Raw genomic sequence first — 23,123 nt, forward strand, 5'->3', positions numbered from 1 at the left:
GGTGTGATTTTGCATGGTGCACCAGATCGATGTCGATTGACAGTCATTTTGTATTTCTTCCTATTGCACCAACAGTTGTCTCCTTCTCACCCAGCGTCTTACGTATGGTTTTGTAGCCCATTCCAGCTTTGTGCAGGTCTATGATCTTGTCCCTGACATCCTTATAAAGCTCTTTGGTCTTGCCCATGTTGTAGAGGTTAGAGTTTGACTGATTATTAAAGACTCCTTTCCACAGAGTTAATTAAAGGAGACTATGTAAGACAGCTGTCTTTAATGCAGGTAACGAATTGACGAGGAGCGTCTAACTGGTCTGTAGGAGCCAGAACTCTTAATGGTTGGTAGGGGATCAAACACTTATTTCTCACTGAAAATGCTAATTAATTTATACAATGTGATTTTCTGGATTTTATTTTTGATATTCTCTCTCTCCATGTTGAAATTAACTTACCCTTAAAATTATAGACTGTTCATGTTTTTGTCAGTGGGCAAACTTCCAAAATTAGCAAGGGATCAAATACTTATTTCCCCCACTGTATACATAGTAACATAGTTATTAAGGTTGAAGGAAGACTTTAAGTCTATCTAGTTCAACCCATAGCCTAACCCAACATGCCCTAACATGTTGATCCAGAGGCAGAAATAAGTTTTGAACAGTTTACCCATTTTCTAAGTCAATATATTTCTAAAAGTGCTATTAAAATGAAACGCTCTCCAGATGTGGATAACAACACATCAAACCAAAGATGTCCATAAATTAAGTTATGTGTAGTAATGAGAAATGACACAGTGAAAAAAGTATTGAACACATGAAGAAAGAGGAGTGTAAAAAGTCATGAAGCCAGCTAAAATCTATCAGTAATCAGAAAGCAATCCTGACACTTAGTAAAAAATAACATCAGCTGGTTCAACTGATGGCCTATAAAAAGTGTCTCATTACCAAAGTGCCACACAAGAAACATCTCATGATGGATTAAACCAGCAAGCTGACTTAAGACCTTCACAACCTTATTGTTGCGAAACATAGAAATTCTTCTGGAATCTAAAACTGCTGAAGGTTCCAGTGAGCAGTGTTGGGGCCATAATCCAGAAGTGAAGAGAACATTATATCACCATAAACCGGCCACCACCAGGTGCTCCCTGCAAGATTTCAGACAGAGGAGTGAAAAGAATTATCAGAAAAGTTGTCCAAGAGCCAAGGACCACCTGTGGAGGTATAATCAAGTATAATTGTGTCAAAGAAAACAATTTGTAATGCACTCAACCCGCATGGCCTGTATGCAAGCACACCACGCAAGACTCAATTGCTGATCAAAAAGCATAATCAAGACCATTTAAAGATTGCTCACGAACATTTAGACAAGCCTGTGAAATACTGGGAGAATATAGTCTATTTAGTTGAGACTAAAATTGAACTGTTTGGAGGCCAAAAAGCACTGCATATCACCCCTCAAAAACACCATACCAACAGTGAAGTTTGGAGGTGGGAACATCATGGCGTGGGGCTGTTTTTCAGCATACGGTACTGGCAAACTTCATATTATTGAAGGGAGGATGAATGTACAAATGCACTGAAACATTCTTGATAAAAATCAACTGCCATCTACCAGAATGATGAAGATGAAACGAAGGTGGACATTTCAGCAAGACAATGATCCCAAAACACACAGCCAAGGGAACTCTCAATTTTTTTCAGAGAAAGAAAATACAGCTACTAAAATGGTCCAGCCAATCGCCGGACCTGAATCCCATAGAACATTTATGGAAGGAACTAAATCTCAAAGTTAATAGACGGAGTCAAATGAACCGTCAGGATGTGAAGAGTGTTTATGTGGAAGAATGGGCCAAAATGACACTAAGCAATGCATGTGACAAGTTTCTCCATACAGAGATTGTCTTTAAGCTGTCATTACCAACAAAGGCTTTCGTATGAAGTATTAATTACATTTCAGTAAGCATGTTCAATGCTTTTTCCCCGTGTCATTTCTAATTATTACACATAACTTAATTAACCCCTTTACCCCCAAGGGTGGTTTGCACGTTAATGACCGGGCCATTTTTTACAATTCTGACCACTGTCCCTTTATGAGGTTATAACTCTGGAATGCTTCAATGGATCCCGGTGATTCTGACAATGTTTTCTTGTGACATATTGTACTTCATGATAGTGGTAAAATTTCTTTGATATTACTTCGTTTATTTGTGAAAAAAATGGAAATTTGGCGAAAAGTTTGAAAATTTCGCAATTGTCCAACTTTGAATCTTTATGCCCTTAAATCACAGAGATATGTCACATAAAATACTTAATAATTAACATTTCCCACATGTCTACTTTACATCAGCACAATTTAGGAACCATCATTTTTTTTTTGTTAGGGAGTTATAAGGGTTAAAAGTTGACCAGCAATTTCTCATTTTTACAACACCATTTTTTTTTTTTTTTTTTTTTTTTTAGGGACCACATCTCATTTGAAGTCATTTTGAGGGGTCTATATGATAGAAAATAACCAAGTGTGACACCATTCTAAAAACTGCACCGCTCAAGGTGCTCAACACCACATTCAAGAAGTTTATTAACCCTTCAGGTGTTTCACAGGAATTTTTGGAATGTTTAAATAAAAATGAACATTTAACTTTTTTTCACAAAAAATTTATTTCAGCTCCAATTTGTTTTATTTTACCAAGGGTAACAGGAGAAAATGGACACCAAAGTTGTTGTACAATTTGTCCTGAGTACGCCGATACCCCATATGTGGGGGTAAACCACTGTTTGGGCGCATGGCAGAGCTCGGAAGCGAAGGAGCGCCATTTGACTTTTCAATGCAAAATTGACAGGAACTGAGATGGGACGCCATGTTGCGTTTGGAGAGACCCTGATGTGCCTAAACATTGAAACCCTGCCCACAAGTGACACTATTTTGGAAAGTAGACCCCTTAAGGAACTTATCTAGATGTGTGGTGAGCACTTTGACCCATTAAGTGATTCACAGAAGTTTATAATGCAGAGCCGTAAAAATAAAAAATCATATTTTTTCACAAATATGATCTTTTTGCCCCCAATTTTTTGTTTTCTCAAGGGTAAGAGAAGAAATTGGACCCCAAAAGTTGTTGTACAATTTGTCCTGAGTACGCTGATACCCCATATGTGGGGGTAAACCACTGTTTGGGCGCATGGGAGAGCTCGGAAGGGAAGGAGCGCCGTTTGACTTTTCAATGCAAAATTGACAGGAACTGAGATGGAACGCCATGTTGCGTTTGGAGAGCCACAGATGTGCCTAAACATTGAAACCCCCACAAGTGACACCATTTTGGAAAGTAGACCCCTAAGGAACTTATCTAGATGTGTTGTGAGAGCTTTGAACCCCCAAGTGTTTAACTACAGTTTATAACGCAGAGCCGTGAAAATAAATTCTTTTTTTTTTTTTCCCACAAAAATTAGTTTTTAGCCCCCAGTTTTGTATTTTTCCAAGGGTAACAGGAGAAATTGGACCCCAAAAGTTGTTGTCCAATTTGTCCTGAGAACGCTGATAACCCATATGTTGGGGTAAACCCCTGTTTAGGCGCATGGAAGAGCTCGGAAGGGAAGGAGCACTGTTTTACTTTTTCAATGCAGAATTGGCTGGAATTGAGATCGGACGCCATGTCGCGTATGGAGAGCCCCTGATGTGCCTAAACAGTGGAAACCCCCCAATTATAACTGAAACCCTAATCCAAACACATCCCTAACCCTAATCCCAACGGTAACCCTAACCACACCCCTAACCCTGACACACCACCCCTAACCCTAATCCCAACCCTGTTCCCAACCGTAAATGTAATCCAAACCCTAACCCTAACTTTAGCCCCAATCCTAACTGTAGCCTTAACACTAGCCCTAACCCTAGCCCTAACCCTAATGGGAAAAAGGGAAAAATAAAAAAAATTATTTATTTCCAAACTAAGGGGGTGATGAAGGGGGGTTTGATTTACTTTTATAGCTGTTTTTTTAGCGGATTTTTATGATTGGCAGCCATCACACACTAAAAGACGCTTTTTATTGCAAAAAATATTTTTTGCGTTACCACATTTTGAGAGTTGACGTTTTTATTGGTATCATTTTCAGGCACGTGACATTTTTTGATCGCTTTTTATTCTGATTTTTGTGAGGCAGAATGACCAAAAACCAGCTATTCATGAATTTCTTTTGGGGGAGGCGTTTATACCGTTCCGCTTTTGGTAAAATTGATAAAGCAGTTTTATTCTTTGGGTCAGTACGATTACAGTGATACCTCATTTATATCTTTTTTTTATGTTTTGGCGCTTTTATACGATAAAAACTATTTTATAGAAAAAAATAATTATTTTTGCATCGCTTTATTCTGAGGACTATAACTTTTTTATTTTTTCTTTGATTACGCTGTATGGCGGCTCGTTTTTTGCGGGACAAGATGACATTTTCAGTGGTACCATGGTTATTTATATCCATTTTTTTGATCGCGTGTTATTCCACTTTTTGTTTGGCAGGATGATTTTGCCTCTTTTTTTTTTTTTTTTTTTACAGTGTTGACTGAAGGGGTTAACTAGTGGGACAGTTTTATAGGTCGGGTCGTTACGGACGTGGCGATACTAAATATGCGTACTTTTGTTGTTTTTTAAAAAAATTTAGATAAAGAAATGTATTTATAGGAACAATATATAAATATATATTTTTTTTTTTTAAACACATGTGAATATTTTTTTTTTTTACACTATAACATTGCCCCGGGGATGGGGGGGGGGGGCATCATGTAATAGTGTAAGATCGCTGATCTGACACTTTGCTGTGCACTGTGTGAGATCAGTGATCTGACGTGCACTCCTGGAGGCTTCCCGGCGCCTGCTCTGAGCAGGCGCTGTGAAGCCACCTCTCTGCAGGACCCGGATGCAGCCCGGTGGCCATTTTGGATCTGGGCCTGCTGCAGGGAGGAGGAGGTAAGAGACCCTCGGAGCAATGCGATCACATCTCAGGGATCTTTGATCGCAGTGTGCCGGGGGTTAATGTGCCTGGGGCGGTCCGTGACTGCTCCTGGCACATAGTGCCGGATGTCAGCTGCGATAGTCAGCTGACACCCGGCCGCGCTCCCCCCATGAGAGCGCGGGCGATCGCATATGACGTACTATCCCGTCGGTGGTCATACGGGCCCACCCCACCTCGACGGGATAGTACGTCTAATGTCAGAAAGGGGTTCATGGAAATCAATGTTTTGATTTCTTTCCCTGTGTGAATTGGATGTGTTGGTACTGACATCTGGTGAGAAATTCATGTCAATAGCACCTTTAGAAATATATTTATTTAGAAAATTGATGACGTGTTCAATACTTACTTCACCCTCTGAGTAGAAAGGGGGAATTCACATTCATAGAGCTGAACTGCTTAACCCCCTAGAGATTGCCCTGTGCTGTCACAGCATCCAGGCCTGCTGTAAAGCACATCCCGTAGTTGTAACTGTATTACAAATCTGTTGTGTTTGCATGATATCATCTGTTTTCAGATCCTGGTTATACCACTAGCCTTTTACACCATTTATCTACTGTGCAATAAATGTGTTGTTTTAATCTCATCTCTTTTGAGTGTATGTACGGAACATGGACAGAGGCTTCCCAAACCTTGGCAGAAGTGGAAAGAACACCCTTGTGCACGCCAGAGGGTCCCTGTAAGATTAAATAAGTTGCCCACTACAATTTTTTTTTTTCATAAATCTTGCTATTATGTGCCACTGAAAACATCCACTGTGTTTATTTTAGCAATATTACTGTCACGCCGTTAACGGCGATAAAGGGGCAGGACGGCGTACTAGGACCCGCACCTGTCCCTGCCACTATAAAGGGGCCCTGGCTTACCCTTATCTCAGGGGTACCTATAATGGTTAGGAGGCCTGAGCCGTCAGCGTATCCCTGTCTCCTGTGCAGGCCCTATCAGTGGCCCCCTCTCCCCCCAAGGGAGGAGGACTGCACCAGTGTATTAATATGACAAGTAAACAGGGTATGCAGACAAGGTAACTAAAATCTCAAACTCACCAAATGCTTTGTCAAATGCTTTGACAAATGGATTCTCGCTCTGCCGCTAAGGGGAGTGATGGTACGTCTGATGGCACTAAAGGAGTTCACCTGACCAGGTATCACAGTCACACATTACACTTCACACTCCGGCCACCAGGGGGAGCAAAAGGTTCTATTTACTAGGCCACTCCTCACACTCTGGTAAAACTGGGGGTTGGATAGAAAGTTAGAGAGAAAGCTGACTGGGTTTTGACCAGGCAACATCCAGTGAGAGAGGGTGTTGCGAAGAAAGATTCAGGGGGGTCCCTGTCAGGGGTGGGATCCTGACAGAGGCCTAGCAAGAGACAGATCGTTACGGAGCCGCGCCTGCACTTCATTGCGGCGGCATCTTAAGAAAGGACAAGAAGCGAAGTATATTGGGGAGAAGTGAGAAATGAGATCACAGAAACAAAGGAGATAATACCGGGAGGAGTCGTGCCCTAAGATAGTGGCAACATCCTTCTGAGGCGCGTAGCCGGAACACCGAGGGAGTGCTGGCTCTACGCTTTACTTCAATCATGGCAGGGCAGTTGACTTTAGGTTGGCTGTCTCACCTTTTCACCTAAGCAGACAACGGAGGCAAATTGTGGGAGAGGGGCGTCTCTAGGGTCCCTATAAAATAGCTCCAGGCCTACCCCCGTCATACGGGTGCGTCCTATCCAAACTGGGGGACGGAGAGAGAGAGAACATCAGAAACAAACACAAGAGTTGTGAGGACTATCCTGTGGTGCTCAGCAGGGAGGTACTACAACACACAGGCGCAAGTAGGAAGGCTACTGATTTCCACCTGCAAAGGGAACTCTGGATGTGCCTTCGGACCGGCCGGTCTCAGCCAGCCCTGTTAGCAGTGCTCTGGATTGTGGATGCCGAAGTCTACAGTAAAAGGTAAAGAGACTGCAACCTTGTGTCCTCATTATTTACCGTGACCTAAACCACCACCACCTACACCTTTAATTGGACGCCCCTTAGCAGGGCCACGGACCGGGTCGGGCCACGGACCGGGTCGGGCCACCGTGACATCCCCGGAACCGCGACAGAGGGACCCGGTACCGAGTACCCCATTGCCCTGCGTCTGGGGGCGCTCCACTCACACAGCCACAGAGGACACACAGAGAAGGGAAGAGGGGGGAAAAAACTAGGAAGGAAAACAGGTTTAACATGCAACCAAAACAGCAGACAACAATCTCTGTAGATAAACCTCCAAGCTCCTAACACCACGCTCCTTCCCACTTCAAGCCAGGCAGCAGAACTGATCACTGACAACAGTTGTAGTCAAAGCTGAGTCTATATAGGAGAGGAGATTACAAAAACCAATTCAGCTGAGAGACCAAGCTCTCAGCAACTTCAGCAACAAGGTTTAACTCCTGCCCTGCTGGCACAAGACAGCCAGGTCAGAATTCAGGAGAATGTTCAAAGTGTGTGAACGAGGCCCAGAGTGTTGCGGTTCTCTGGAACCTGTCGCGGTAGCCCCGTGACAATTACCTTTTATCATGCTGTAGCTGGATCCAGCTCTCATGGGGTTAATCGACAACGTCCTTTCTCCTGAGTTATTGTGCTCTAATACTACAAGTTCCATGATGCATTGCACTGGCCACTAAGCCCGAACCTACCACACCCACTCCAAAACACACCCAAACCCCTCCCTCCTCTAGCTTCAAAAAGATTTGTGATGTCATTTCTCTCCAACCTCCTCTTTTACATTTGTCCAACCAACACTCCATTACAAACAGATAGATAGATAGATATGTATCTATCTATGTCTATTTACATAGATATGTCCATATCAATGTTTCTAGACCCCTTCACCCCTGGCGCTTTTTTCGTTTATCGCTCCCCTCCTTTCCAGAGCCATAATTTTTCTGTCAATATGGCCATGTGAGGGCTTATCTTTTGCGGGACAAGTTCTACTTTTGAACGACACCATTGGTTTTACCATGTCGTGTAACAGAAAATGTGAAAAAAATTCAAAGTGCGATGAAACTGCAAAAAAGTGCAATCCCACACTTGTTTTTTGCTTGGCTTTTTTGCTAGGTTTACTAAATGCTAAGGCTGTGTGCACACGTTGCGGATTTGACTGCAGATCCGCAGGGTTTTTTTCTGCACAGAATTGCATCAAACCCGCAGTGTAGTGCACAACCAATGTAAGTCTATGGGAGCCGCAGACTTGTTGTGCACAAGCTGCGGAAAAAGACGCACCAAAACGCAGCTTTTTTTTCCCCGCAGCATGTCACTTCTTTTGTGCCGAACTGCAGCGTTTCTGCACTCTTAGACTTTCATTGAGTCGGGCACATCCGCAGCAAAACCGCAGATGTAAAAAAGATATGCAGTTTTGCTGCGGATGTGGGTCCGAGAAACGCTGTAGTTCGGGAGGAGGGAAGTGTGTGGGCGGTGACTGTGTGCGTGTATGTGTGTGCGGGAGGGGTCTGTGGGCTGTTCGGATATGTGCAGGACTGTTCGGGTGTGTGCGGGCGGGGTCTGCGGGCTGTTCGGATGTGTGCGGCGCTGTGCGGGACTGTTCGGGTGTGTGCGGGACTGTTCGGGTGTGTGCGGGACTGTTCGGGTGTGTGCGGGGCTGTGAAAGTGTGTGCCTGGCTGTTCGGGTGTGTGGCGCTGTGCGGGGCTGTTCGGGTGTGTGCGGGACTGTTCGGGTGTGTGCGGGACATCTTTTTGGGTGTGTGTGCGCAGGCATCATCCGATGAGACTACAAGTACGCAGCATCCAATCTGCAGCTAATTCGGATATAATCCGGACAGTGGACACGCACCCTACACTATCCATACATCTATCAATAGATATATCTATCCAGATATATCTATAGATAGATACAGTTAGGTCCATATATATTTGGACAGAGACAACATTTTTCTCATTTTGGTTATAGACATTACCACAATTTAATTTTAAACAAAACAATTCAGATGCAGTTGAAGTTCAGACTTTTAGCTTTCATTTGAGGGTATCCATATTAAAATTGGATGAAGAGTTTAGGAGTTTCAGCTCCTTAACCTGTGCCACCCTGTTTTTTAAAGGGACCAAAAGTAATTGGACATTTGACTCCAAGGCTATTTCATGGACATGTCATTCTCAACTAAGCAGATAAAAGGCCTGGAGTTGATTTGAGGTGTGGTGCTTGCATTTGGAAGGTTTTCCTATGAAGTAAACATGCGGTCAAAAGTGCTCTCCATGAAGGTGAAACAAGCCATTCTTAAGCTGTGAAAACAGAGAAAAAACCCATCCGAGAAATTGCTACAATATTAGGAGTGGCAAAATGTACAGTTTGGTACATCCTGAGAAGGAAAGAAAGCACTGGTGATCTCATCAATGCAAAAAGACCTGGGCGCCCACGGAAGACAACAGTGGTGGGTGATCGCAGAATAATCTCCATGGTGAAGAGAAACCCCTTCACAACAGCCAACCAAGTGACCAACACTCTCCAGGAGGTCGGCGTATCAATATCCAAATCTACCATAAAGAGAAGACTGCATGAAAGTAACTACAGAGGGTTCACTGCACGGTGCAAGCCACTCATAAGCATCAAGAAGAAAAAGGCTAGACTGGACTGTGCTAAAAAACATCTAAAAAAGCCAGCACAGTTCAGGAAGAACATTCTTTGGACAGATGAAACCAAGATCAACCTCTACCAGAATGATGGAAAGAGAAAAGTATGGCGAAGGCTTGGTACAGCTCATGATCCAAAGCATACCACATCATCTGTAAAACACGGCGGAGGCAGTGTGATGGCTTGGGCATGCATGGCTGCCAGTGGCACTGGGTCACTAGTGTTTATTGATGATGTGACACAGGACAGAAGCAGCCGAATGAATTCTGAGGTATTCAGAGCCATACTGTGTGCTAAGATCCAGCCAAATGCAGCAAAACTGATTGGTCGTCATTTCATACTACAGATGGACAATGACCTAAAACATAAAGCCAAAGCAACCCAGGAGTCTATTAAAGCAAAGAAGTGGAATATTCTTGAATGGCCAAGTCAGTCACCTGATCTCAACCCAATTGAGCATGCATTTCACTTGTTAAAGACTAAACTTCAGACAGAAAGGCCCACAAACAAACAGCAACTGAAAACCACCGCAGTGAAGGCCTGGCAGAGCATCAAAAAGGAGGAAACACAGCGTCTGGTGATGTCCATGAGTTCAAGACTTCAGGCAGTCATTGCCAACAAAGGGTTTTCAACCAAGTACTAGAAATGAACATTTTATTTAAAATTATTGAATCTGTCCAATTACTTTTGGTCCCTTTAAAAACAGGGTGGCACATGTTAAGGAGCTGAAACTCCTAAACCCTTCATCCAATTTTAATGTGGATACCCTCAAATGAAAGCTGAAAGTCTGAACTTCAACTGCATCTGAATTGTTTTGTTTAAAATTCATTGTGGTAATGTCTATAACCAAAATGAGAAAAATGTTGTCTCTGTCCAAATATATATGGACCTAACTGTATATGAATAGATAGATCTATAGATGCATACATCTATCTATATGTAGATCTGTCTATCCATTTCATCTAGCTGTGTGTAATTGAGTGTGGGTTGAACAAATGTAAAAGAGGAGGTTGGACAATAATGACATCACAAATCTTTTTTTTGTTTGTTCAATAATACATCTTTATTTAGCTTTCAAAAACACACAAAAACCGCACCAAAAGTTTTTGGTGCAGTTTTGATGCAGTTTTTGGTGCAGTTTTCACTCGGTTTTGATGCAGTTTTTGGAAACAAATAAATAAACAGAAATTGTGCATGATTTGAATGGAAACATGCATGAAAAAATGATTTGGAGGCCGGATTCATAATTTCACATCTCAGTTTCATACGTTTTTCGCCGGATCCATCGCTGTGCGTTTTTTCGCCAGACAGAAAAACCGTTCCTCTGTATGTGTTTTCTGTCTGGCGGAAACAGCTTTTTTGACGATGAAACGTGTGGCCATCAGGCACCATCCGGCGCTAAAACAACTCTATGAGAAAAAAAAACAGGTCAGGCGAAAAAAAACGGATCCGTTTTTTCAAAACTCCCCCGATTGTGCCTGACGGCAAAAACCTGATGTGTGAAAGCAGCCAGATATATGGATAGATGCATCTAGATAGATATATCCATAGATATATAACAGAAAGGCCGATGTTTCTAAGGCTACTTTCACACTAGCGTTTTTAGCAATCCGTCGTTTTGGGAAAAAAACGGATCCTGCAAATGTGCTCGCAGGATGCGTTTTTTACCCATAGACTTGTATTAGCGACGGATGGCCACACGTCGCGTCCGTTGTGCAACGGATCCATCGTGTTTTGGCGGACAGTCGGCACGAAAAAAAGTTCAAGTGAACTTTTTTTGTCCGTCACGTCGCCATTTTCTACCGCGCATGCGCGGGCGAAACTCCGCCCCCTCCTCCCCGGACTTCAGAATAGGCAGCGGATGCGTTGAAAAACTGCATCCGCTGCCCACAAATTTCACGTGTGTCGGTACATCGGCCCAACGCATAGCGACGGACCCATACCGACACAAGTGTGAAAGAGGCCTTAATGAGCGTTGAAAAAAAAAAAAAAAAAAAAAGGAAAAAAAACGGCGTGGGTTCCAGCGCAATTTTCTGCACCAGAGGGGAAAAGCCGACGGCCGGGGGCCAATATTTGTAGCCTGCTATGAATATCAGCCCGCAGCTGTCTGCGTAGCCTTTACTGGCTATTAAAATAGGGGGACCCCCCAAAAAATGACGTGGGGTCCCCCTATATTTTATAGCCAGAAAGGCTACGCAGACAGCTGCAGGCTGATATTCATAGCCTAGAGAGGGGCCATGGATATTGGCCCCCCCGGCTACAAATACCAGTCCGCAGCCGCCCCAGAAATGGCGCATCTGAGATGCGCCAATTCCGGCACTTAGCCCCTCTCTTCCCACTCCCGTGTAGCGGTGGGATATGGGGTAATGAAGGGTTAATGTCACCTTGCTATTGTAAGGTGACATTAAGCCGGGTTAATAATGGAGAGGCGTCAATATGACACCTATCCATTATTAATCCTATAGTAGTAAAAGAGTTTAAATAAAAAATAAAGACACAGCCAGAAAAAAGTATTTTAATATTCTTAATTTAACCATACTTACCATACTGCAGCGCCTGCAAAAAACGTAAAATAATAAACCGTATACTCACTTTCCGCCGTAGTCCAATTAATAACGATGGTCCCACGACGATCTCCCCTACAGAACAGTGACATCGGGTGATGTCATGGCATTGCTCTATAGGACCTTCAGTGACACACTGACATGAGACAATGGCTCCTGCAGTGCATCACTGAGAGGTTACCATAGTTCACTGGTCTCACTTTATGGCATTTGCTGTGTGGGAACTTTCTCACTCAGCAGTGCCAGAAGTGAGACTAGGGACTATTTTCTCACAGGGGCGTAGGAATACATTTGTGAGGAATACATTGTGCAAGGATACCTTCCATCATTGTATTCCTGGAGAGCGGTCGCATCAGCTGATGCTGCAGTTCTCCACGGGAGATCGTCGAGGGACACTCGTTTTAATTAGATTTCTGCGGATCAGGGAGTATAGGGTTTATTATTTTAATACTTTTTACAGATGACGCTGGCTTCGGGGAACAAAGTGACAAGTGATGGTGAGTATGTACTCTATATTATATGTACTGTATGTCTATATGTATGTACTGTATGTATGTACTGAATGTGTCAAGTTGCATGTCACATGCCGCATGTCATCGCATGTTGCATGTTGTCACGTCGCATGTCTTCACATGTCGCATGCTGCATGTCGCATGTTGCCACATGTTGCATGTTGTCACATGTCGCATGCTGCATGTTGTCACATGTCGCATGGTGTATGTTCTGTATGTGTGTAATGTACACTCACTGGCCACTTTATTAGGTACACCTGTCCAACTTCTTGTTAACACTTAATTTCTAATCAGCCAATCACATGGCGGCAACTCAGTGCATTTAGGCATGTAGACATGGTCAAGACAATCTCCTGCAGTTCAAACCGAGCATCAGTATGGGGAAGAAAGGTGATTTGAGTGCCTTTGAACGTGGCATGGTTGTTGGTGCCAGAAGGGCTGGTCTGAGTATTTCAGAAACTGCTGATCTACTGGGATTTTCACGCACAACCATCTCTAGGGTTTACAGAGAATGGTCCGAAAAAGAAAAAAAATCCAGTGAGCGGCAGTTCTGTGGGCGGAAATGCCTTGTTGATGCCAGAGGTCAGAGGAGAATGGGCAGACTGGTTCGAGCTGATAGAAAGGCAACAGTGACTCAAATCGCCACCCGTTACAACCAAGGTAGGCCTAAGAGCATCTCTGAACGCACAGTGCGTCGAACTTTGAGGCAGATGGGCTACAGCAGCAGAAGACCACACCGGGTACCACTCCTTTCAGCTAAGAACAGGAAACTGAGGCTACAATTTGTACAAGCTCATCGAAATTGGACAGTAGAAGATTGGAAAAACGTTGCTTGGTCTGATGAGTCTCGATTTCTGCTGCGACATTCGGATGGTAGGGTCAGAATTTGGCGTAAACAACATGAAAGCATGGATCCATCCTGCCTTGTATGGAGCATCTTTGGGTTGTGCAGCCGACAAATCTGCGGCAACTGTGTGATGCCATCATGTCAATATGGACCAAAATCTCTGAGGAATGCTTCCAGCACCTTGTTGAATCTATGCCACGAAGAATTGAGGCAGTTCTGAAGGCAAAAGGGGGTCCAACCCGTTACTAGCATGGTGTACCTAATAAAGTGGCCAGTGAGTGTATGTTGTATGTATGTACTGTATGTGTATGTGTGTGTGTGTGTTTTGTTTTTACTACTACTGTCCCATCATTGGCTAATGTGTCACTCACTGTCACTGTAGCAGGCAGAGCCCAATGAGACTTGTAGTCCCATCGCACGATGTCTGCACACAGAGACACACACACCAATGACCCCACCGCACAGCCCCGCAGACCCCCCGCCTGCACACTCCAGCACCTTCGGCAGATTCACCGCGCAGACCCCCACCCCACCGACTGCCGCCACCACCACCGCACCGGCCGCCGCCACACCGGCCAACGCCGCCACCGCACTGGCCGCACATCTCAGCACATGAGAGCGGCCAGCCAGCAAAGCCAAGCCCCGCCCGCCCCCAGCACAGCCCCGCAGGCAGCCCCCAGCCCCACCCACAGCCCAGTCACTCTTGAGTGACTGCTGTATGTGGAGGCTGGGTCACGCCTGTTGCTGACATCACGTCAATTTCCAGAGTTTGGAAATTGACGTGACGTCGGCGGAAATTAGCCGCGGCTGCAGCCTGGGGGTCACGTGACCCGGACTCAGCCGCCGCCATAGCGCCACTCACAGGCAAAGAGATGCAGCAATGGTGCAGAAATTTCTGCACCAAATACTTAACATGTGCACATATCCTTAGACTGCGGAGCTAGGCTACTGCGAACCTTAGGGTACCGTCACACTCAGCGACGCTGCAGCGATATAGACAACGAGCCGATCGCTGCAGCGTCGCTGTTTAGGTCGCTGGGGAGCTGTCACACAGACAGCTCTCTCCAGCGACCAACGATCAGGGGAACGACTTCGGCATCGTTGAAACTGTCTTCAACGATGCCGAAGTCCCCCTGCCGCACCCGGGTAACCAGGGTAAACATCGGGTTACTAAGTGCAGGGCCGCGCTTAGTAACCCGATATTTACCCTGGTTACCATTGTAAAACTAAAAAAAAAAAAAAAACACTACATACTCACCTTCTGATGTCTGTCACGTCCCCCGCCGGCGGCTTCCCTGCACTGAATGTGTCAGCGGCGCCGGCAGTAACAGCGGTGATGTCACCGCTGTGCTCTGCTTTACGGCCGGCCGGCGCTGACACATTCAGTGCAGGGAAGCCGCCGGCGGGGGACGTGACAGACATCAGAAGGTGAGTATGTAGTGTTTTTTTTTTACTTTTACAATGGTAACCAGGGTAAATATCGGGTTACTAAGCGCGGCCCTGCGCTTAGTAACCCGATATTTACCCTTGTTACCATTGTAAAACATTGCAGGCATCGTTGCTTTTGCTGTCAAACACAACGATACACACCGACCTAACGACGAAATAAGGTGCTGGCCTTCTAGCTCCGACCAACGATATAACAGCGGGATCCAGATCGCTGCTGCGTGTCAAACACAACGATATCGCTATCCAGGACGCTGCAACGTCACGGATCGTTGTCGTTCTCGTTGGAAAGTTGTTCAGTGTGAAGGTACCTTTACAGACAGAGATATAAATTAGTCAAATAGTAACAACTTACATAGGATACCATGCTACATGTGTAGCTTCCCATCTTTAGTTGATAAAGCTAAGCTCCTATTTCCCTGTATTATCAGATACACCTACATCAGATTTATGTGTTCCTTATTTATTACTCCCCGTCTATTGCTAATCCTGATGGTTCATCAGCGGATTCGATAAATCCAGATAGTACAGTTTAGATGACAGCGCGGTCCTATACTTGTATTACCAAGTAGCTCCTCATTATTATGGCAGTGTGCAGTCTCCTTTTTCAAGCTTCCTTCTGATGAATACAGTGGGGGGGGGGGGGGAAGTATTTAGTCAGCCACCAATTGTGCAATTTCTCCCACCTAAAAAGATGAGAGAGGCCTGTAATTGACATCATAGGTAGACCACAACTATGTGAGTCAAAATGAGAGAACAAATCCAGAAAAATCACATTGTCTGATTTGGCAAGATTTATTTTGCAAATTATGGTGGAAAATAAGTATTTGGTCACCTAAAAAAATGCAAGATTTCTGTCTTTCACAGAACTGTAACTTCTTCTTTAAGAGGCTCCTCTGTCCTCCACTCATTACCTGTTGTAATGGCACCTGTTTGAACTCAGTATAAAAGACACCTGTCCACGACCTCAAACAGTCACACTCCAAACTCCACTATGGTGAAGACCAAAGAGCTGTCGAAGGACACCAGAAACAAAATTGTAGCCCTGCACCAGGCTGGGAAGACTGAATCTGCAATAGGCAAGCAGCTTGGTGTGATGAAATCAACTGTGGGAGCAATAATAAGAAAATGGAAGACATACAAGACCACTGATAATCTTCCTCGATCTGGGGCTCCACGCAAAATCTCACCCCATAGGGTCAAAACGATCTCAAGAACGGTGAGCAAAAATCCCGGAACCACACAGGGGGACCTAGTGATTGACCTGCATAGAGCTAGGATCACTGTAACAAAGGCTACCATCAGTAACACTATGCCACCAGAGACGCAGTTCCTGCAGCACCAGACGTGTCCCCCTGCTTAAGCCAGTACATATCCGGGCCCATCTGAAGTTTGCTAGAGAGGATTTGGATTATCCAGAAGAGTATTGGGAGAATGTCATATGGTCTGATGAAACCAAAGTAGAACTGTTTGGTAGAAACAAAACTTGTGGTGTTTGGGAGGAGACAAAATGCTGAGTTGCATCCAAAGAACACCTTACTGTCATGTCGGACGCTGTTCACACTAGGGCGTCCGACAGACAGCGGTAATTCCACATACTTCCACTACACGCTCAGTGGCATCGGCTAGACTTTATCCAGCTTGCTCGGGGTGAATCTAGCTGGTAATTTGGTTGGAGGCTGGGTCACGTCCACGGCCTTTAAATAGTCGTGCTGGACTTTGGGCGTCGCCGATTATAGATTGTGCTTTGTGCCTAGCAATTCCGGTCTGGAGTGGTGGTCGTGTTGTAGGAATATCGTATCTGGTGGTGTATTATCCTTTGTCTTATTCCTCCTTCCTATATTTGTATTTGTTTTGCCCTGTGCACATTATAGTGTATACCTGTGTGTCTGCGGCGTGGTGCGTTTTTCAGTTTTCCCTGTCTGTGCTTTCTGTGGGGATTGGTGTGTGGTCTCTTCACTGGGTGGCGGGTTGTGGTTTCAGCTTAGGGCTGAAACAGGAGACAGGGTCAGGCCTGGCGGCTCAGACATGCACACCTTTAGTGTAACTTCTGGGAAAGGGTCAGACAGGGTTTCCCTAGCCTGAGGGATATCGCAGGGGCCCGGGTAACCAGCCTTAGTCTACCCAGTACTCCCGTGACACTTACCTACTGTGAAGCATGGGGGTGGCAACATCATGCTTTGGGGCCATTTCTCTGCAAAGAGACCAGGATGACTGATCCATGTACATGAAAGAATGAATGGGGCCATGTATTGTGAGATTTTGAGTGCAAACCTCCATCAGCTAAGGCATTGCAGATGAAATCTGGATGGGTCTTTCAGCATGATAATGATCCCAAGCCCACCGCCAGGGCAACGAAAGAGTGGCTTCGTAAGAAGAATATGAACGTCCTGGAGTGGCCTAGCCAGTCTCCAGATCTCAACCCCATAGAAAACCTTTGGAGGGAGTTGAAAGTCCGTGTTGCCCAGTGACAGACCCAAATCATCACTGCTCTACAGGAGATCTGCATGGAGGAATGGGCTAACATACCACCAACAGTGTGTGCCAACCTCGTGAAGGCTTACAGAAAACATTTGACCTCTGTCATTGCCAACAAAGGATATATAACAAAATATTGAGATGAACTTTTGTTAATTACCAAATATTTGTTTTCCACCATAATTTGAAAAATAAATCTTGACAAATCAGACGAGGTGATTTTCTGGATTAACAGTCCAAAATAGAAGAAAAAAGAAAAAAAGAAGAAAAAAAAAAAAAAATGATTTTCTGGATTTGCTTTCTCATTTTGACTCTCATAGTTGTCGTCTACCTATGATGTCAATTACAGGCCTCTGTCATCTTTTTAAGTGGGAGAACTTGCACAATTGGTGGCTGAATAATCAGAGGACTAATCGCACATCAGAGGACAGAGAAATAGGGTCCCAGTGTCTCCCTAATGTTCCTGGGTCCTCCCGCTTCCCCCCACGGCCGCTAGTGTCTTCTTCTGGTAAGAAAATGGCGGGTGCATGAGCAGTGCGCCCGCCGAGATCTGCCGGCCGGCACCAATAGGAAGATTCTTCCTATTGGTTCATTTTGGTCACTGTGATAGGATCTATTACAGTGATCAAAATAAAAATTAAAAAAAAAAAAAGTAAATAACTCCCCCCCCCTTTATCACCCCCTTAGCTAGGGAAAAATAATAAAATAAAGAAAATGTATTCATTTCCACTGTCCCATTACGGTTAGAGTTGCGCTAAAGTTATGGTTAGAGTTGGGGCTAAAATTAGGGTTAGAGTTGGGATTAGGGTTTGCATTAGGGTTAGGGTTGAGATTAGGGTTAGAGTTGGGATTAGGGTCATGGTTAGGATTAGAAGGTGTGTTGGGGTTAGGGTTGTGATTAGGGTTATGGTTAGGATTAAGGTTAGGGGTGTGATTAGGATTATGGATAGGGTTGGGTTTAGGGCTGGAGTTGGAATTGGGGGGGTTTCCACTGTTTAGGTACATCAGGGTGTCTCCAAACGCGACATGGCGCCACCATTGATTCCAACCAATTTTGCGTAAAAAAAAAAAAAAAAAAAAGTCAAATGGTGCTCACTCCCTTCTGAGCTCTGCCGTGTGCCCAAACAGTGGTTTACCCCCACATATGGGGCATCAGCGTACTCAGGACAAATTGGACAACTTTTGGGGTCCTGATTCTCCAGTTACCATTGGGAAAATAAAAAATTGGGGGCTAAAAAAAAATCATTTTTGTGGAAAAAAAATGATTTTTTATTTTCACAGCTCTGCATTATAAACTTCTGTGAAGCACTTGGGCATTTTATAGTGCTCACCGCACATCTGGATAAGCTCCTTGGGGGGGTCTAGTTCCCAAAATGGTGTCACTTGTGGGGGGTTTCTACCGTTTAGGTACATCAGGGGCTCTGCAAACGCAACATGACGCCCGCAGACCATCAAAGTCTGCATTCCAAAGCAGAGCTCCTTCCCTTCTGAGCTCTGCCATGCACCCAAACAGTGCCCCCCCCCCCCACATATGGGGTATCAGAGTACTCAGGACAAATTGCTCAACAACTTTGGTGGTCCAATTTCTCCTGTTACCCTTGTAAAAGTAAAAATTTGGGGGTGAAATATCATTTTTTGTGGAAAAAAAATATGATTTTTTATATTTTTATTTTCACGGCTGTGCGATATAAACTTCTGTGAAGCACTTGGGGGTTCATAGTGTTCACCACACATCTAGATAAGCTCCTTGGGGGGGGGTCTAGTTTCCAAAATGGGGTCACTTGTCGGGGGTTTCTACTGTTTAGGCACACCAGGGGCTCTGCAAACGCAACAAGATGCCCACAGACCATTCCATCAAAGTCTGCTTTTTAAAACATCACTACTTCCCTTCCGAGCCCCGATGTGTGCCCAAACAGTGGTCCCCTCCACATATGGGGTATCGGCGTACTCAGGACAAATTGCACAACAACTCTGGGGGTCTAATTTCTCCTGTTACCCTTGTGAAAATAAAAATTTTGGGGAGAAAATATCATTTTTGTGGAAAAAAAAATACAATTTTTTATTTTTATGGCTGTACGTTATAAACATCAGTGAAGCACTTGGGAGTTCAGAGTGCTCACCACACATCTAGATAAGTTCCTTAAGGGATCTAGTTTCCAAAATGGCGTCACTTGTGGAGCGTTTCCACTGTTTAGGCACATCAGGGGCTCTCCAAATGCGACATTGAATCAGATCTCAATTCCAGCCAATTCTGCATTGAAAAAGTCAAACGGCGCTCCTTCTCTTCCAAGCTCTGACATGTGCACAATCAGTGGTTTACCCCCACATATGGGGTATCGGCGTATTCAGGAGAAATTGCACAACAAATTTTGTGGTTCATTTTTTCTTTTTACACTTGCGAAAATAAAAAAAAAAATTGGTTCTGAAGTAAAATGTTTGTAAAAAAAAAAAAAAAAAAGTTACGGTAAATGTTAATTTTTTCCTTCCACATTGCTTCAGTTCCTGTGAAGCATCTAAAGGGTTAATAGACTTTTTGAATGCGGTTTTGAGCACCTTGAGGGGTGCAGTTTTTAGAATAGTGTCACTTTTGGGTATTTTCTGTCATGTACACCCCTCAAAGTGACTTTAAATGTGAGATGGTCCCTTAAAAAAAATGGTTTTGTACATTTTGTTGTAAAAATGAGAAATCGCTGGTCAACTTTCAAACCTTATAACTTCCTAACAAAAAAAAAAAAAATGCACATGTAGAAAGCTACAGAAAGCTGCACCTCCACCATTTGCCATCAGCAGTAACCGTGGATGGACAATACAGACGGTGCAGCACTCCCTGAACGATGACTAAAGTTGAGGAACTCTAATCATTCTTCTGCGGCTGAAGAATTTATTACAAAAGACCGAGATGAAAAAGAACAAAAAAAACACACCAATTGTTCTTTTATCTTGAATATATATGTGTATGCATGAAACAAATCAGGTGAGCAAATATTTGTCCTGCAGTTATTGTGAAATGAACGTGGAGAGATATATTGCTGGAGAGGACGGCATTATCCTGGCAGCCCAGGAAACCCGGACTAAACTGTTACACATGCCATTCACTTGTTAGGATTGCCACACACTTGTTTATTGGGTCTTCTTAGCAACAGATGAAAGCCAAAGCCACCCTCTCCTTCACTACCCAGACTTTAGTCATGCAGTACATAGAAGCAGAAGGCGTCCAGTCTATGCTAATCACTTAATGAATGGTCACAACTCAGCGTTTCTAATTAAGTGTAATTAAGCAGAACTTTGGACTTAAACATAGCATAGCTTACCAGTAGATCTACTTATACAGCTTCCCGTAGTTATTATTTGATCTCCATTGACACTACTAACTCAAAGTCACAGCTTTGTTGACCCTACTGAGGATGACTCTTCGGGTACATTGATCATAGCCAGTAAGCAGGTTAGGGGTAAAACAGGATCTTCAGAATGGTAGAGGGTTTAGAGGAGAAAAGGAAGCTACAAAGCCACAAAAAATAACTTGCTTCACAATTGTACCTTGGCTGAGTAAATCCATGATTTTGGATAATTCAGGAAAAAGTTAATAGTCCAGCTGTAAACTGTCTCTACAAGATCTCTAAGAAAACTGAATTCCTGTTGAGTATATGTGCACACAATTATGGTATCTTAGGCTATCTGCAGACGTTGCGGATTTGGCTGCGGATCCACAGCAGTTTTCCATGAGTTGTACAGTACCATGTAAACCTATGGAAAACCAAATCCGCAGAGCCCATGCTGCGTAAAATACCGAGCGGAAACGCTGCGGTTTGGTTTCTGCAGCATGTCAATTCTTTGTGCGGATTCCGCAGCGTTTTATGCCTGCTCCTCAATACGAATCTGCAGGTGTAAAACCGGAGGTGAAATCCGCAGAAAAAAAAAAGCAGAAAATGCGCGGTAGATTTTTCAAAAACTGAGCGGAGAAATCCGCAACGTGGGCACAGAGCCTAAGTCTTTTTCAAGACAAACCCTTCACTTGGGTCTTGTTAATAATTACTTTGGAGCCTGGTGCTCCTATAAATCATGGGTGCACAAAATTTTCTTGTCTGAGGGCCAAATAGTCAGGCTGAACCAATCCAAAAGCCACAATAAATCATTAAGGTGTATTACTATCTGAGACACTTGCGCAATATTGTGAATGTCTAAGAATGAGTTTTTCCCCCCCATTTCCAGGTCTGCCACCTATCAGGAGATTGAGGTCCCTATCTACCTTATCCACACTCCAGAATAGAAGAAATCCTGCATGTGGCGTCTTCAGATTTGGTTTATGCGAGTTGCCAAAACAAAGGAGAGTTTCACTACTCCCATAAATTACAAGGAAGTTAATTGATAACTCATCTACTCTGGTCTTGGCTCTACCATTACTTACTCTTTCCATGTTCAAACTCCTGTCTCTGCCTTACATGAAAAATATACGTCCTTTAACAGATGGTTGGGAGGACCGCAAAATATAGCATTGCAGATCGTATGTGGCTTCTGGGTCACATGTCCTACTAAAGATCTACCGCCTCATCTTTTTTCTATGCTTTCTCGCCAGTTCGTTTTGGTGCTCTATGGGCTAATGAATACATTTCAAACCTGGGAGGTAATTACTCCACTAACTCTACAAAAGAATAAAGCATGTAAAGTACTACTCCAGCGGGTTTTTTGTTTTTTATTTCACCGCTAGACTGGTGTCAATAATTTAAAGGTCCCTGCCCCTAGCATTATACTTACCACCGGCCATCTTCTGCTATTCACAGCGCCGCTCCTTTCCCGCATCTCCATCTTGTGCCAACAACTTCTGACTGACTCAAAGTCCAGCGGTAATTGTCACAAGATCTCAATGTAAGATTATGAGCTCCTCGTTCTGGCCTCGTCCTGGCTCTCATAGACTTACATGGAGTAGTGACCGCCGGCTTGGCCAGCAAAGACTGAAGAAATCCTTCCAGCCATAAACTGCAGGAGACTGACGAGAGCAGCACAGATAACAGATGAAGATGGCTGAGGAGTATAATACTAAGCAAATTATATACTAGGGGCAGGGAACTTACATTAGTGACACCACTTCGGTGGTATAAAAAAAAAAAAAGCTGAAGTGGTGCTTTAAAAGTTAGTCCCCTACAAATACATCAACCATAAAACCTTGAGTATTTCAGATTACATATAGGTGAAGAACATGACCCTGACTCTGCAGAGGTCACATGCCTGATCCACGTGCAAGCTGATTAGTAAATGTGATATGCTTTGCTATATTTTTATGATTTTCTGCAGGTTTTTAGAAAAGATTAGAGTTGAAAAGCCATTTAAAACATACAGATAGCATCTAAAGTTTGTAAGTAATTTTTTTTTCTCACCTCTTCTACAAGTGTAGATGTCTGGATAAAAGAGACACTAGACATCTCCCCAAGTATAAGAGCTTTCTTGTAATTTTCTTTATCAATAGTTGTTGGCATCTTCTTCATGATGTAAACAGTTTTGCCTCTTACATTTTCATTAATCTGAAAAGAAAAATTGTGTAAAAAAAAATGGAATGGAAATCATGGAAAAATTATGTAAAATATACCGACAACACTAGGTGCCTTATGCTAAAATTATACTAAAAACTATATTTCGATTAAATTAATTCTATAGTGCGAGATCGAGAA

The 23,123-nt window shown here is 43.8% G+C and overlaps 1 protein-coding gene across 1 annotated transcript in view; it reads right to left on the reverse strand.

Moving 5' to 3' along the window:
* DNAH11 (dynein axonemal heavy chain 11) overlaps window positions 1-23,123 on the reverse strand; it is a 390,030-nt gene that overhangs the window by 359,974 nt on the left and 6,933 nt on the right. The window contains exon 3 of the mRNA XM_077268714.1: window positions 22,833-22,976. Within this exon, the coding sequence (XP_077124829.1) occupies window positions 22,833-22,976 (144 nt within the window). The remainder of the gene's footprint in view (window positions 1-22,832; window positions 22,977-23,123) is intronic.

Source organism: Ranitomeya variabilis, chromosome 6, assembly GCF_051348905.1.
Source record: "Ranitomeya variabilis isolate aRanVar5 chromosome 6, aRanVar5.hap1, whole genome shotgun sequence".
Taxonomy (NCBI): domain Eukaryota; kingdom Metazoa; phylum Chordata; class Amphibia; order Anura; family Dendrobatidae; genus Ranitomeya; species Ranitomeya variabilis.